General features: G+C 51.9%; 1 protein-coding gene across 1 annotated transcript in view; it reads right to left on the bottom strand.

Annotated features, from left to right (window-relative positions):
* Window positions 1–10,883, bottom strand: part of LOC133359401 (procollagen galactosyltransferase 1-like) — a 34,367-nt gene extending 23,484 nt beyond the window's left edge. Inside the window, exons 1-3 of the mRNA XM_061577814.1 lie at window positions 10,440–10,883; window positions 851–961; window positions 81–198 (exon numbers count right to left, since the gene is read on the bottom strand). Of these exons, the coding sequence (XP_061433798.1) occupies window positions 81–198; window positions 851–961; window positions 10,440–10,699 (489 nt within the window). The 5' untranslated portion in view covers window positions 10,700–10,883. The remainder of the gene's footprint in view (window positions 1–80; window positions 199–850; window positions 962–10,439) is intronic.
* Between the last annotated feature and the right edge of the window lie 3,101 nt (window positions 10,884–13,984).

The raw sequence follows: 13,984 nt of genomic DNA, 5'->3' as shown, positions 1-13,984 counted from the left end.
AAGGCCCGGTTGAGCGTGGGCGACCGTGTCTACACATGGTAGAAGCCGCCCGTGATACGGGGGAGGGGGGGGGCACTCACAAAGATGAAGTCGGACCAGCGATTGCGGGCGTGCATCAGCGCTGTTTGCCGTAGCCGCATGACGTGGTCGTAGCGCGAGGATGGCCAGTGCCGCGGGCCGATCTCGTCTGCGTAAAACCTGGGGGCACGTGCCAACATCAACACACCAGACGCTAACCACCGCCGCCAACATCATTAGAATTCTCAACCAGTCAGCCAAAATGGGTTTTTATTAGAATTGGCAATCGGGGCACTATTCGAGTCGTGAGAACGATCAATCGGCAACCAATGGAATGACCGGAATTGTGAATCATTCTGTGATGGAATTATTTATTATTTTACGGGCAATAATTACGTCAACTTGCAATGTACACTCAAAGAATGAGACAGAACGACTCAGGAGCGAGAAGGAACCACAGACGAGCAGGAAAGCAGCAGCAACGCTGTGAGCCGGCGCCAACAATTGTCTTCATCGGTGCAAGTAACGAGTGCTTACATGCGAGACAAAACCGGAGCGCCCAGAGAAAACCCACGCGTGCAAGGGAGAAACACTAAATTTCATACAGATGGAACAGATGGGACCGAGTCAGAGTATGGTATCTCTTCAATGCACACAGGAAGGGAGTCTTTCAGCATCTGTGCAGCGATGCAGCAACCCTCTGCTGCCTACAATGCACTTGGCCGACAGGCCGCGTGCAGTGGAATCACCACTGCCCAGCTAGGGGTCAAGTCTGGGTGAGCAGAGACCTCAATCACTCGTCTCTCCCGCGCGCACGCACGCATGCACGCACCTGGGCTGGTCCTTGTGCGTCCACGCCACGTGGTGGTATGTGTGGCCCACGGCCGACAGCCACTCCTCCAGCATGGCCGTCGTGTTGTCCACGTTGTGGTCAGTGGCGATCCTGCAAGGGTGGAGACCACGCACCCTGGCTCAACAGGCGAGCGAGAATCCCTTGCGGGCCTTCGCAGAGTGTTAACGAGCAGACAGTACGCCTCCTGCGGATACACATCTGTCCCCTATACAAGCGTTGTTTACACATCCCATCAGCCACACAGCCTCCTTCTGGGAGTGCACAGTACCAGCAGCATTGGTTCAAGATAAGAAAACTCTGGACAGGTTTCGACATTCAGTGTTTCATCAGCTGGGTCAGGCCAGCTCGAAGCAAGTCTGGTGAACTACTCTAGTTATTTTTTTTTCATTTACGTTTGTTTCCCCAAGCAGGCCTCACCGAGTCTTCAGACCCCTTCTGGGGGTCCACCCGTGGCTACCACTTCACGGTGTTCCTCCCCACAGAGAACTCCGTCTGCTGTCGCCAGTCCCGCCTGTGGTAGTGCGCCTTAGTGTCTAAATCTTATGTAGTCTTTTTTGTATTACTTTAGTATAAATACATGTTAATTTTGATTCATATGTTATTTTTTTCTAACTTTATGTGAACGAAAAGACACATTCGCCCGTTTTCTCATTGAAAATAGGTACATTTCAAAATATCACTGTCCTGGTCACAAAAGCAAAGTTTCTGGGGAATAATAGCCATTTTCTGTACTATTGAGGCATAAGCCATTAGGAAATAGCTTACTACCCAGGAACAAAAAATTGTATTACATCGTGTTATTAATATTACAAAATAATGGCCACCATACTGCAGAGCCAGCATGTGCAGGACAGGCACGGTGGACACCAGATCTTACAGCGCTGCCTCTGGAAGACTTCCAAGCAGAAACATTGCCACGTGTGTGCTTGTGCACACCACACATGGCTCTACGATGATTGGGAGCGGTCTGATCGCTGGAAGGAGGGAAACTGCTTTCACAAATAACGGTAAACACGACCCTCGCTATCTTATCGGTAACTCCTGTTATTCATGGGAACCAATCAATCGGCAATCCATCCTGTTATCTGCCGATTCCACTGTCCATCAATGCATGGAAAAGAAGAATGAAACACTTCAGGAACGCGATTATCTTCCAGTGATTATTATAAGAGACAGGAGGAGTTGTGCTCAACGTTGAACATGCTGTAAACATTTCCTGGGGATGAGACAGGTTAAGGGATAGAACTGTGTAGGACAGTGTTCTTCATTGCAAGGCCCGCGGGCCACTGGCGGCCCCTGGTGGCCTTTCGTGCCGCTCCTGATGTGCAGCCCCCGACAATACACAAATGGTGAAAACACCCCCCATCATCATCGTGCTGTCAAATCCCCAATGGTTTCAAATGGGTGGCGATCCTCACACTGATGTCTTATCGGCGAAAGTGGCCTCCACTCTGAAAATTAGTGAAGAACACTGGGTTAAGGTATTGGAAGAGATGGGAGTTCATGTAATTTGTGGCCAGGTCTGTATAGCTCAGTGGGCCTTACCTGATCAAATAAAAGCGGTTTATAGTTTGAGTTTCATAGATAGTTTAAGTCCCTTCCCAGGCCATCGCCTTCTCTCGCGATGCAGCAATCCATCACGCTCCTACACACGAGCCGATTTCATGGTTCTGTGCTCATGGCAGATGCATTCCCTCCCTTACGTTGGCGTAGACCAAAGTATGTTCCGCAGACCTACATTCAGCGTGTCACTGTTGAAGCTTTGTGCGTGATGGCCCCTCGTAGGCGCTGCTCAAGGGCACGTTTCGTGTTAAACGCCCACATGGCAAGTACAGCGCTCTGCTAGATCACCACAGACGTTCCGACGTGCAACAGGAATCTCTCACCGCTGCTATTCCTTGTTAAGGCTTACCGAACTCAGGTTGAAGGCATGAATGCATTAGCTCCTGCCCGTCCGTCTACCCGTGTCACAGTAACCATCGTAGAGATGATCCAGTATTTGAAAACGCTTCAGTAGAAGTGCATGTGTTAACTATTAAGGATTTACAGGAAACAGCAAGTTGATTAAAGTGGTACTTCAAGACGTGGTAATGAAAACTATCCTGATGACACCTTTACACGACAGACGACACCGCACCAGTCATTCGGTCACCTTCTGGAAGACATCTCTCTCAATGTAAAGCAGCGCGTTCAAAACCATTTTGTGGAAGACAGACGGACGGTCCCCATTGCACCGTATTGTTCTCGTTATAAGACACACGTGCCTTCCCCCAGCATCCACTCACGAACAAAATTAACCCAACATTTATGGGTGCATCTGTAGGGCTGTTACAGAGGGGCTGTTTGTGTAGGGCTGTTTGCATAGGGGCTAACGGATAACAAACACAGTGGGCGGGGACTCCGTGAGCACACGGGGTGGTGCCCGCAACGACGTCCGTACTGGACGGCGTGAGGGGGGTTTCGATCCTCTAGGGGGGTATAAAAAGGGTTGAGCCAGAGAGCTCGGGGCTCAGTCTTAGTGTAGTTAAGGGAAGAGAGAAGACCGGCCAGATAGGCCCTGGACTCCCCCTGGGACGCCGCCCTTGTAAGGGCAGTGCAGGCTGGAGCCAGTGGCGTGGTCCCGGAACCAGAGTCAGACCTCTGGGATTCCGGGTACCGTAGCCCGACTGACCAGTGTCGGGCCAGACAGCCTCCCCTAGCCCGTTAGCGGAGGACTCGGCTAGGAAGGCTAGCTAGGGGTGAATTCCCAGTTGTACGGGTGAGGGGGCCGATACATCCCTCCAGTATTGTAAAGACATTGTGCAAATAAATACGTGTGCCTTACCCCGTTGTCCACGCGTCTTCAAGAACACTTCACATCTAACAATATGGTTTTGATTACTAAGGGCATGGGGTTCATCAGTGAGGGGAATATTGCAGTAGTTCATTTCCAGGCCACACCGCGGGCCACTAGCGGGCCCTGGTAGCCTTCTCGTGCGGCCGCTGATGTGCCGCCCCCGACAATACACAAATAGTTAAAACAATACACAAATAGTGAAAACATCCCCCATAATCATCATCATTGTGCTGCTTTCAAACACAACAATGGTTTCACGTGTGACGGCCCTCACACACTGACGATGTCTTTTCAGCAAAAGTTCCCACCCCCCACCCTGAAAATGAGAGAAGAACACTGGGCTTCAGGTATTGGCAGAGATGGAAGTTGATGTCAAAGTGGCACGAAGAGGCGGGTGGCACAGCGGGTGATTGTTCAGCACTAGCGCACAGATGAGGTCGCCTCTCCCCTTGATCTAAGCGTGCACCCTCCTCTCTCGTCCATGGCTCGGCAGCAGTGAGCGAGCTGCGTTCTGTTTCGTGTAGGCCACGCAATAAGAGAGGGAAGGTTTGTTCATTACAAGTGTGACGGAGCTCTTGGATGGGCTGCTCTTGGAGACGCCTACGTTGTGGCCCGGCGGTAGTGCGAGCGACTCGCAAGTTCGAGTCCTCACTGGGGTGGAGGAGGGTGTTGACTCAGCCCATTATGCCTCCGGGGGTCGATACAATGGGTACCGCTCTGTTGGGGAAGTCACCAGTGGTTGTCCTGCAGCGAGACTCGCCCCCACTCATCTAGGAATGTGGAATTTACATCGCGGACTCAGTACTGAGGACTGAAAACTGGAGATGGGCAGCAATGCCCGAATGCTCATTACAGAAGGAGAAAATCCCTTTTGCTCTGACCGCACTCTATTGATTTATACGCAGGTTGGTTCATTGATAATTCCAGTATTTTGTTTTACCAAGGTAATTTTGTTTTAATTACCTTGCGTTATAAGGGACTCACATTTCAAAGCTAAACAAAGTGCATTAGCTCGTCACTGTGAGTGATGTCAGCTGTCCTCGTTGCTCACGGGGTTACAGAGTCGAGAGAGGTCGAGAGAGTGGCAGGTCGAGGCTTCGCGGGGAGTGTTCAGCAGATAATGGCAGCAGATAGTGTGGTGGTGCTGGTGATGATGGTGATGAGGGTGGTGGTGGTGGTGATGAGTGTGGTGGTTGATGGTGGTGGTGATGAGGGTGGTGGTTGATGGTGGTGGTTATGAGGGTGGTGGTGATATGGGTCATGGTTAATGGTGGTAATGATGAGGGTGGTGCTGGTAATGATGAGGGTGGTGGTAGTGATGAGGGTGGTGGTTAACGGTGGTGATGATTGTGGTGACGTGAGCCAAGTGATGAAACAGGTTGTGTGAGCCTTGCGTGGGAAGAATGTCACCAGAAATTAGTGAGGATTTGAGAGGTCACTGAGAGTGAGGGTGAATGGAGAGTGCGAGTGTGAATGAGAGTGAATGAGAGTGCATGTGAGAGTGAATGAGAGTAGGTGAGAGAGAATGAGTGGGTGAGAGTAAATGAGAGTGGGTGAGTGCATGAGAGTGAATGAGAGTGGGTGAGAGAGAATGATAGTAGGTGAGAGAGAATGATAGTAGGTGAGAGTGAATGAGAGTGGGTGAGTGAATGAGAGTAGGTGAGAGTGCATGAGAGTGAATGAGAGTGGGTGAGTGCATGAGAGTGAATGAGAGTGGGTGAGGGTGAGAGTGAATGAGAGTGGGTGAGTGCATGAGAGTGAATGAGAGTGGGTGAGGGTGAGAGTGAATGAGAGTGGGTGAGTGCATGAGAGTGAATGAGAGTGGGTGAGTGCATGAGAGTGAATGAGAGGGGGTGAGTGCATGAGAGTGAATGAGAGTGGGTGAGGGTGAGAGTGAATGAGAGTGGGTTAGTGCGAGAGTGAATGAGAGTGGGTGAGTGCATGAGAGTGCATGAGAGTGGGTGAGTGCATGAGAGTGAATGAGAGTGGGTGAGTGCATGAGAGTGAATGAGAGTGGGTGAGAGTGAATGAGAGTGGGTGAGTGCATGAGAGTGAATGAGAGTGGGTGAGGGTGAGAGTGAATGAGAGTGGGTGAGGGTGAATGAGAGTGAATGAGAGTGGGTGAGTGCATGAGAGTGAATGAGAGTGGGTGAGTGCATGAGAGTGAATGAGAGTGGGTGAGGGTGAGAGTGAATGAGAGTGGGTGAGGGTGAGAGTGAATGAGAGTGGGTGAGTGCATGAGAGTGAATGAGAGTGGGTGAGTGCATGAGAGTGAATGAGAGTGGGTGAGTGCATGAGAGTGAATGAGAGTGGGTGAGGGTGAGAGTGGGTGAGGGTGAGAGTGAATGAGAGTGGGTGAGTGCATGAGAGTGAATGAGAGTGGGTGAGTGGGTGAGTGCATGAGAGTGAATGAGAGTGGGTGAGGGTGAGAGTGAATGAGAGTGGGTGAGGGTGAGAGTGAATGAGTGGGTGAGTGCATGAGAGTAAATGAGAGTGGGTGAGTGCATGAGAGTGAATGAGAGTGGGTGAGGGTGAGAGTGAATGAGTGGGTGAGTGCATGAGAGTAAATTAGAGTGGGTGAGTGCATGAGAGTGAATGAGTGGGTGAGTGCATGAGAGTGAATGAGAGTGGGTGAGGGTGAGAGTGAATGAGTGGGTGAGGGTGAGAGTGAATGAGTGGGTGAGTGCATGAGAGTAAATTAAAGTGGGTGAGTGCATGAGGGTGAATGGGAGTGGGTGAGTGCATGAGAGTGAATGGGAGTGGGTGAGTGCATGAGAGTGAATGAGAGTGGGTGAGGGTGAGAGTGAATGGGAGTGGGTGAGTGCATGAGAGTGAATGAGAGTGGGTGAGTGCATGAGAGTGAATGAGTGGGTGAGTGCATGAGAGTGAATGAGTGGGTGAGTGCATGAGAGTGAATGAGTGGGTGAGTGCATGAGAGTGAATGGGAGTGGGTGAGTGCATGAGAGTGAATGAGAGTGGGTGAGAGTGAATGAGTGGGTGAGTGCATGAGAGTGAATGGGAGTGGGTGAGTGCATGAGAGTGAATGAGAGTGGGTGAGTGCATGAGAGTGAATGGGAGTGGGTGAGGGTGAGAGTGAATGAGTGGGTGAGTGCATGAGAGTGAATGGGAGTGGGTGAGTGCATGAGAGTGAATGAGAGTGGGTGAGTGCATGAGAGTGAATGGGAGTGGGTGAGGGTGAGAGTGAATGAGTGGGTGAGTGCATGAGAGTGAATGGGAGTGGGTGAGTGCATGAGAGTGAATGAGTGGGTGAGTGCATGAGAGTGAATGAGAGTGGGTGAGGGTGAGAGTGAATGAGTTGGTGAGTGCATGAGAGTGAATGGGAGTGGGTGAGTGCATGAGAGTGAATGAGAGTGGGTGAGTGCATGAGAGTGAATGGGAGTGGGTGAGAGTGAATGAGTGGGTGAGTGCATGAGAGTGAATGGGAGTGGGTGAGTGCATGAGAGTGAATGAGAGTGGGTGAGTGCATGAGAGTGAATGGGAGTGGGTGAGGGTGAGAGTGAATGAGTGGGTGAGTGCATGAGAGTGAATGGGAGTGGGTGAGTGCATGAGAGTGAATGAGAGTGGGTGAGAGTGAATGGGAGTGGGTGAGGGTGAGAGTGAATGAGTGGGTGAGTGCATGAGTGAATGGGAGTGGGTGAGTGCATGAGTGAATGGGAGTGGGTGAGTGCATGAGAGTGAATGGGAGTGGGTGAGTGCATGAGAGTGAATGAGAGTGGGTGAGAGTGAATGGGAGTGGGTGAGGGTGAGAGTGAATGGGAGTGGGTGAGTGCATGAGAGTGAATGGGAGTGGGTGAGTGCATGAGAGTGAATGGGAGTGGGTGAGTGCATGAGAGTGAATGGGAGAGGGTGAGGGTGAGAGTGAATGAGTGGGTGAGTGCATGAGAGTGAATGAGAGTGGGTGAGGGTGAGAGTGAATGAGAGTGGGTGAGGGTGAGAGTGAATGAGAGTGGGTGAGTGCATGAGAGTGAATGAGAGTGGGTGAGGGTGAGAGTGAATGAGAGTGGGTGAGTGCATGAGAGTGAATGAGAGTGGGTGAGTGCATGAGAGTGAATGAGAGTGGGTGAGTGCATGAGAGTGAATGAGAGTGGGTGAGGGTGAGAGTGAATGAGAGTGGGTGAGTGCATGAGAGTGAATGAGAGTGGGTGAGTGCATGAGAGTGAATGAGAGTGGGTGAGTGCATGGGAGTGAATGAGAGTGGGTGAGTGCATGAGAGTGAATGAGAGTGGGTGAGGGTGAGAGTGGGTGAGGGTGAGAGTGAATGAGAGTGGGTGAGTGCATGAGAGTGAATGAGAGTGGGTGAGTGCATGAGAGTGAATGAGAGTGGGTGAGGGTGAGAGTGAATGAGAGTGGGTGAGAGTGAGAGTGAATGAGTGGGTGAGTGCATGAGAGTAAATGAGAGTGGGTGAGTGCATGAGAGTGAATGAGAGTGGGTGAGGGTGAGGGTGAATGAGTGGGTGAGGGTGAGAGTGAATGAGTGGGTGAGTGCATGAGAGTAAATTAGAGTGGGTGAGTGCATGAGAGTGAATGAGTGGGTGAGTGCATGAGAGTGAATGAGAGTGGGTGAGGGTGAGAGTGAATGAGTGGGTGAGGGTGAGAGTGAATGAGTGGGTGAGTGCATGAGAGTAAATTAGAGTGGGTGAGTGCATGAGGGTGAATGGGAGTGGGTGAGTGCATGAGAGTGAATGGGAGTGGGTGAGTGCATGAGAGTGAATGAGAGTGGGTGAGAGTGAATGGGAGTGGGTGAGTGCATGAGAGTGAATGGGAGTGGGTGAGTGCATGAGAGTGAATGAGAGTGGGTGAGTGCATGAGAGTGAATGGGAGTGGGTGAGTGCATGAGAGTGAATGAGTGGGTGAGTGCATGAGAGTGAATGGGAGTGGGTGAGTGCATGAGAGTGAATGAGAGTGGGTGAGAGTGAATGAGTGGGTGAGTGCATGAGAGTGAATGGGAGTGGGTGAGTGCATGAGAGTGAATGAGAGTGGGTGAGTGCATGAGAGTGAATGGGAGTGGGTGAGTGCATGAGAGTGAATGAGAGTGGGTGAGGGTGAGAGTGAATGGGAGTGGGTGAGTGCATGAGAGTGAATGAGAGTGGGTGAGTGCATGAGAGTGAATGAGTGGGTGAGTGCATGAGAGTGAATGGGAGTGGGTGAGTGCATGAGAGTGAATGGGAGTGGGTGAGGGTGAGAGTGAATGAGTGGGTGAGTGCATGAGAGTGAATGGGAGTGGGTGAGTGCATGAGAGTGAATGAGAGTGGGTGAGTGCATGAGAGTGAATGGGAGTGGGTGAGGGTGAGAGTGAATGAGTGGGTGAGTGCATGAGAGTGAATGGGAGTGGGTGAGTGCATGAGAGTGAATGAGAGTGGGTGAGTGCATGAGAGTGAATGGGAGTGGGTGAGGGTGAGAGTGAATGAGTGGGTGAGTGCATGAGAGTGAATGGGAGTGGGTGAGTGCATGAGAGTGAATGGGAGTGGGTGAGGGTGAGAGTGAATGAGTGGGTGAGTGCATGAGAGTAAATGAGAGTGGGTGAGTGCATGAGAGTGAATGAGAGTGGGTGAGGGTGAGGGTGAATGAGTGGGTGAGGGTGAGAGTGAATGAGTGGGTGAGTGCATGAGAGTAAATTAGAGTGGGTGAGTGCATGAGAGTGAATGAGTGGGTGAGTGCATGAGAGTGAATGAGAGTGGGTGAGGGTGAGAGTGAATGAGTGGGTGAGGGTGAGAGTGAATGAGTGGGTGAGTGCATGAGAGTAAATTAGAGTGGGTGAGTGCATGAGGGTGAATGGGAGTGGGTGAGTGCATGAGAGTGAATGGGAGTGGGTGAGTGCATGAGAGTGAATGAGAGTGGGTGAGAGTGAATGGGAGTGGGTGAGTGCATGAGAGTGAATGGGAGTGGGTGAGTGCATGAGAGTGAATGAGAGTGGGTGAGTGCATGAGAGTGAATGGGAGTGGGTGAGTGCATGAGAGTGAATGAGTGGGTGAGTGCATGAGAGTGAATGGGAGTGGGTGAGTGCATGAGAGTGAATGAGAGTGGGTGAGAGTGAATGAGTGGGTGAGTGCATGAGAGTGAATGGGAGTGGGTGAGTGCATGAGAGTGAATGAGAGTGGGTGAGTGCATGAGAGTGAATGGGAGTGGGTGAGTGCATGAGAGTGAATGAGAGTGGGTGAGGGTGAGAGTGAATGGGAGTGGGTGAGTGCATGAGAGTGAATGAGAGTGGGTGAGTGCATGAGAGTGAATGAGTGGGTGAGTGCATGAGAGTGAATGGGAGTGGGTGAGTGCATGAGAGTGAATGGGAGTGGGTGAGGGTGAGAGTGAATGAGTGGGTGAGTGCATGAGAGTGAATGGGAGTGGGTGAGTGCATGAGAGTGAATGAGAGTGGGTGAGTGCATGAGAGTGAATGGGAGTGGGTGAGGGTGAGAGTGAATGAGTGGGTGAGTGCATGAGAGTGAATGGGAGTGGGTGAGTGCATGAGAGTGAATGAGAGTGGGTGAGTGCATGAGAGTGAATGGGAGTGGGTGAGGGTGAGAGTGAATGAGTGGGTGAGTGCATGAGAGTGAATGGGAGTGGGTGAGTGCATGAGAGTGAATGGGAGTGGGTGAGGGTGAGAGTGAATGAGTGGGTGAGTGCATGAGAGTGAATGGGAGTGGGTGAGTGCATGAGAGTGAATGGGAGTGGGTGAGTGCATGAGAGTGAATGGGAGTGGGTGAGGGGGGCTCCCACCAGAGCGCCGTGCGGTCCCGCGGGTGCGCCATCCTCTCGATGCCAAGCAGCGCGTACGGCAGCGAGTGGGCCGCGTTGCGCGCCAGCAGCGCCACGGTGACCGTGGGGCTCCGCGAGGGGCCCTCGCCCGCGAGCCGCTCCTCCATGAAGTAGCAGCTGGCGGGCCGCGACACCCACGGGCTCAGCAGCAGCAGCAGCAAGGGCAGCAGCAGCAGCAGGGGGCGCGGGCCCCACGCGGGCAGGGACCGCGAGGCAGGCATCGGGGAGAGCGAGGAGATGGCAGCAGGAGAGCGAGAGGATGGCGGGTGGATGGTGAGGGGAGAGCAAGAGGAGAGCGAGGGGAGAGCGGGAGAAGAGGGGATGGTGAGGGGAGAGCGAGAGGAGAGCGGGAGAAGAGCGAGGGGATGGTGAGGGGAGAGCGAGGGGATGGTGAGGGGAGAGCGAGGGGATGGTGAGGGGAGAGCGAGGGGATGGTGAGGGGAGAGCGAGGGGATGGTGAGGGGAGAGCGAGGGGAGAGCGAGGGGATGGTGAGGGGAGAGCGGGAGGAGAGCGAGGGGAGAGCGAGGGGATGGTGAGGGGAGAGCGAGGGGATGGTGAGGGGAGAGCGAGAGGAGAGCGAGGGGATGGTGAGGGGAGAGCGAGGGGATGGTGAGGGGAGAGCGAGGGGATGGTGAGGGGAGAGCGAGGGGAGAGCGAGAGGAGAGCGAGGGGAGAGCGAGGGGAGAGCGGGAGGAGAGCGAGGGGATGGTGAGGGGAGAGCGAGGGGATGGTGAGGGGAGAGCGAGGGGAGAGCGAGGGGATGGTGAGGGGAGAGCGAGAGGAGAGCGAGGGGATGGTGAGGGGAGAGCGGGAGGAGAGCGAGGGGATGGTGAGGGGAGAGCGAGGGGATGGTGAGGGGAGAGCGAGGGGAGAGCGAGGGGATGGTGAGGGGAGAGCGAGAGGAGAGCGAGGGGATGGTGAGGGGAGAGCGGGAGGAGAGCGAGGGGAGAGCGAGGGGAGGGCGAGGGGATGGTGAGGGGAGAGCGGGAGGAGAGCGAGGGGAGAGCGAGGGGATGGTGAGGGGAGAGCGAGGGGATGGTGAGGGGAGAGCGGGAGGAGAGCGAGGGGAGAGCGAGGGGAGAGCGGGAGGAGAGCGAGGGGATGGTGAGGGGAGAGCGGGAGGAGAGCGAGGGGATGGTGAGGGGAGAGCGAGGGGATGGTGAGGGGAGAGCGAGAGGAGAGCGAGGGGAGAGCGGGAGGAGAGCGAGGGGATGGTGAGGGGAGAGCGAGGGGATGGTGAGGGGAGAGCGAGGGGATGGTGAGGGGAGAGCGAGGGGAGGACCCGGGGGATCCGTGGGGAGAGGACTCGGGGCGAGCGAGGAGACGGAGCGCACCGGGGAGAGCGAGTCGGCTCACACGGCGGCGGCCTCGGCAAACAGGAGGAGGAGATGGAGGAGGGGGGCGTGGACTGGCCACACATGGGCAAAGGGAGGCGGGATTCGTGGAATGACGATGCTCGCACGCTTCCAGCGTCGAACAGCTATATCGATCGTTTAAATACCCGCGCATCCACAAGTTCAAAGTTACTGTGCTGTACAAGTGTAAACGTTTATTGAGGGACTGTGGTGCTGCATTGGTGTGGTCTGAGATAGGGCTGAACGATTAATCGATTTCAAATCGAAATTTGAAACAATGCGATTAGCAATTCGCAAAGGCTGCGATTTTTTTCGGTTTTCCAAGTCCGATTGCTTTCGTATTGTAATTGTTTTATTTGTATTACTATAACTTAGTTTATTTAACTTAACAATTGTTATATGTTTGATAGTTCCATTTCAATTAAAACATTTTAATAAATACACGTTGGAAGCAATTAAGATATTTTAAGTTCTCATCCTTGCATTATAATGTATATATCAGTTCATATTTTTATGGTATCATGTAGTAATACTCCATCACATGTTTTAAATCTATTACACAGTGAATATTGAACTGAAGCTTGACTTTAAAAAAAATTTAATCACAAATCAAGTAGCAATATTTTTCAGAAAAATCACAATTCGATATTTTCCCCAAATCGTTCAGCCCTCGTCTGACTGTTTTCTGCTGTTGTCTGTCTTAGCACAGATTGGGAATGGACCTCCTTATGCAATTTGAACTTATAAACTTTATTTTTAGCTATTTGCTGACCTTTCCAATACTTTGCACTCCCGTCGTTTTTCTTTCTGACCCCGTGCCCCTTACTGGACATCTCATCTGATTTCCCCAGGATAAATAGAGATTCTGAAAGATTATTATTTTGTCTGTCTCGTCACGTAAAAAAACTATATATGTGTTTTACACATCCCATCAGCCACACACGCCGCTTCCTTCTGGGCTGTGTGGCAGATCGTTACTGAGCATTGACTCGGTAACGCGTAAATTAAAACTATGGACCGGTTTCCATATTCACCATCTCATCAACAACAACATCCATCTGGTCGTTCACCAGCATTGGTTCAAGTCAGTCTGACGCTGCTGATGGGGACACTGTTGAAACTAGTCCAGAGTTTTTCTTGTGCTGAACCGAAATTCTGCAGTCCCAGAAGGCCGTGTGGCTGATGGGATGTCAAACATTTTTTTAACGTCGAGAAACGGACATGGAGGCGTATTGTCGCCTAATTTGGGCCGTGTCGCTGATGGAATGTGTAAACGTACTTTTACTTTTTGTGTGTGGACAGATTACGAGCAAAAAAGCCACCTTAATCATGTGTTCCTTATAGTCCCTGCAATAACTCTCTTGATTTCCATGAGACGACTGTTCTTTGGAGAGAGGAGTGCAAGGGTCACAGGATCCGGCTGGTGATCCTAAACAGAGGGGGGATGATTCAGGGCCGGATGAATGTGTCTTGGAGGCCCTAGGCACTTCTGTTTCGTAGGCCTTCAGTGATAACTCTAGATGGTACTGCTGCTGCCCGCGTTACTACTACCACCACTGTCACTCCGCTTGATCCACGCGTACTTCGTCCATAGCACACCAACGCCGCCTTGTCTTCCCTTGCTACTATCTATTGAGAATGAGGTTGTGCAAACAACACAATTTGAATATGTTGTTGCGAATTTTGCAATTAACAAAATCTCAAAAACGTTAATCTCCGGTGTTAATTTCTCTCATCTTATGAAAAAACATGGACATGACGGCCTCTGCATCTACACTGTGCCTATCTTTGCTATATCAATATATTCAAGAAGATATCTTAATGTATTTTTTGATCATACAAAGAAAATAACATGGTCAACGCATTTTTTCGTAGGCCCTAGGCACAGTCTACTGTGGTCTATTGAATAACACGCCCCTGGGATGAGGTTGGTGGTGGATGCCACTTGCCAGCTCGGGCCATGTGCTGAGCACTTGTGTTGAACTGAGGGGCTCACACATTGAGGCCCTGCCCTCTAGCCATGCAGGGCTTGCTGGCATGGGTTTAATTTCACAGAAACCGAAACCCGATTGCTCTATATATTTTTTCCCGAGCTAAAAATATCATGGGTGTACAGTAGAGGGGTAGAGCAAAATACACTTGCAGGCATA

This window comes from Lethenteron reissneri, chromosome 8 (genome assembly GCF_015708825.2).
Source record: "Lethenteron reissneri isolate LAM-NWPU_2019-01 chromosome 8, ASM1570882v1, whole genome shotgun sequence".
NCBI classification, from domain to species: domain Eukaryota; kingdom Metazoa; phylum Chordata; class Hyperoartia; order Petromyzontiformes; family Petromyzontidae; genus Lethenteron; species Lethenteron reissneri.
This window is presented reverse-complemented; position numbering and strand designations above follow the sequence as displayed.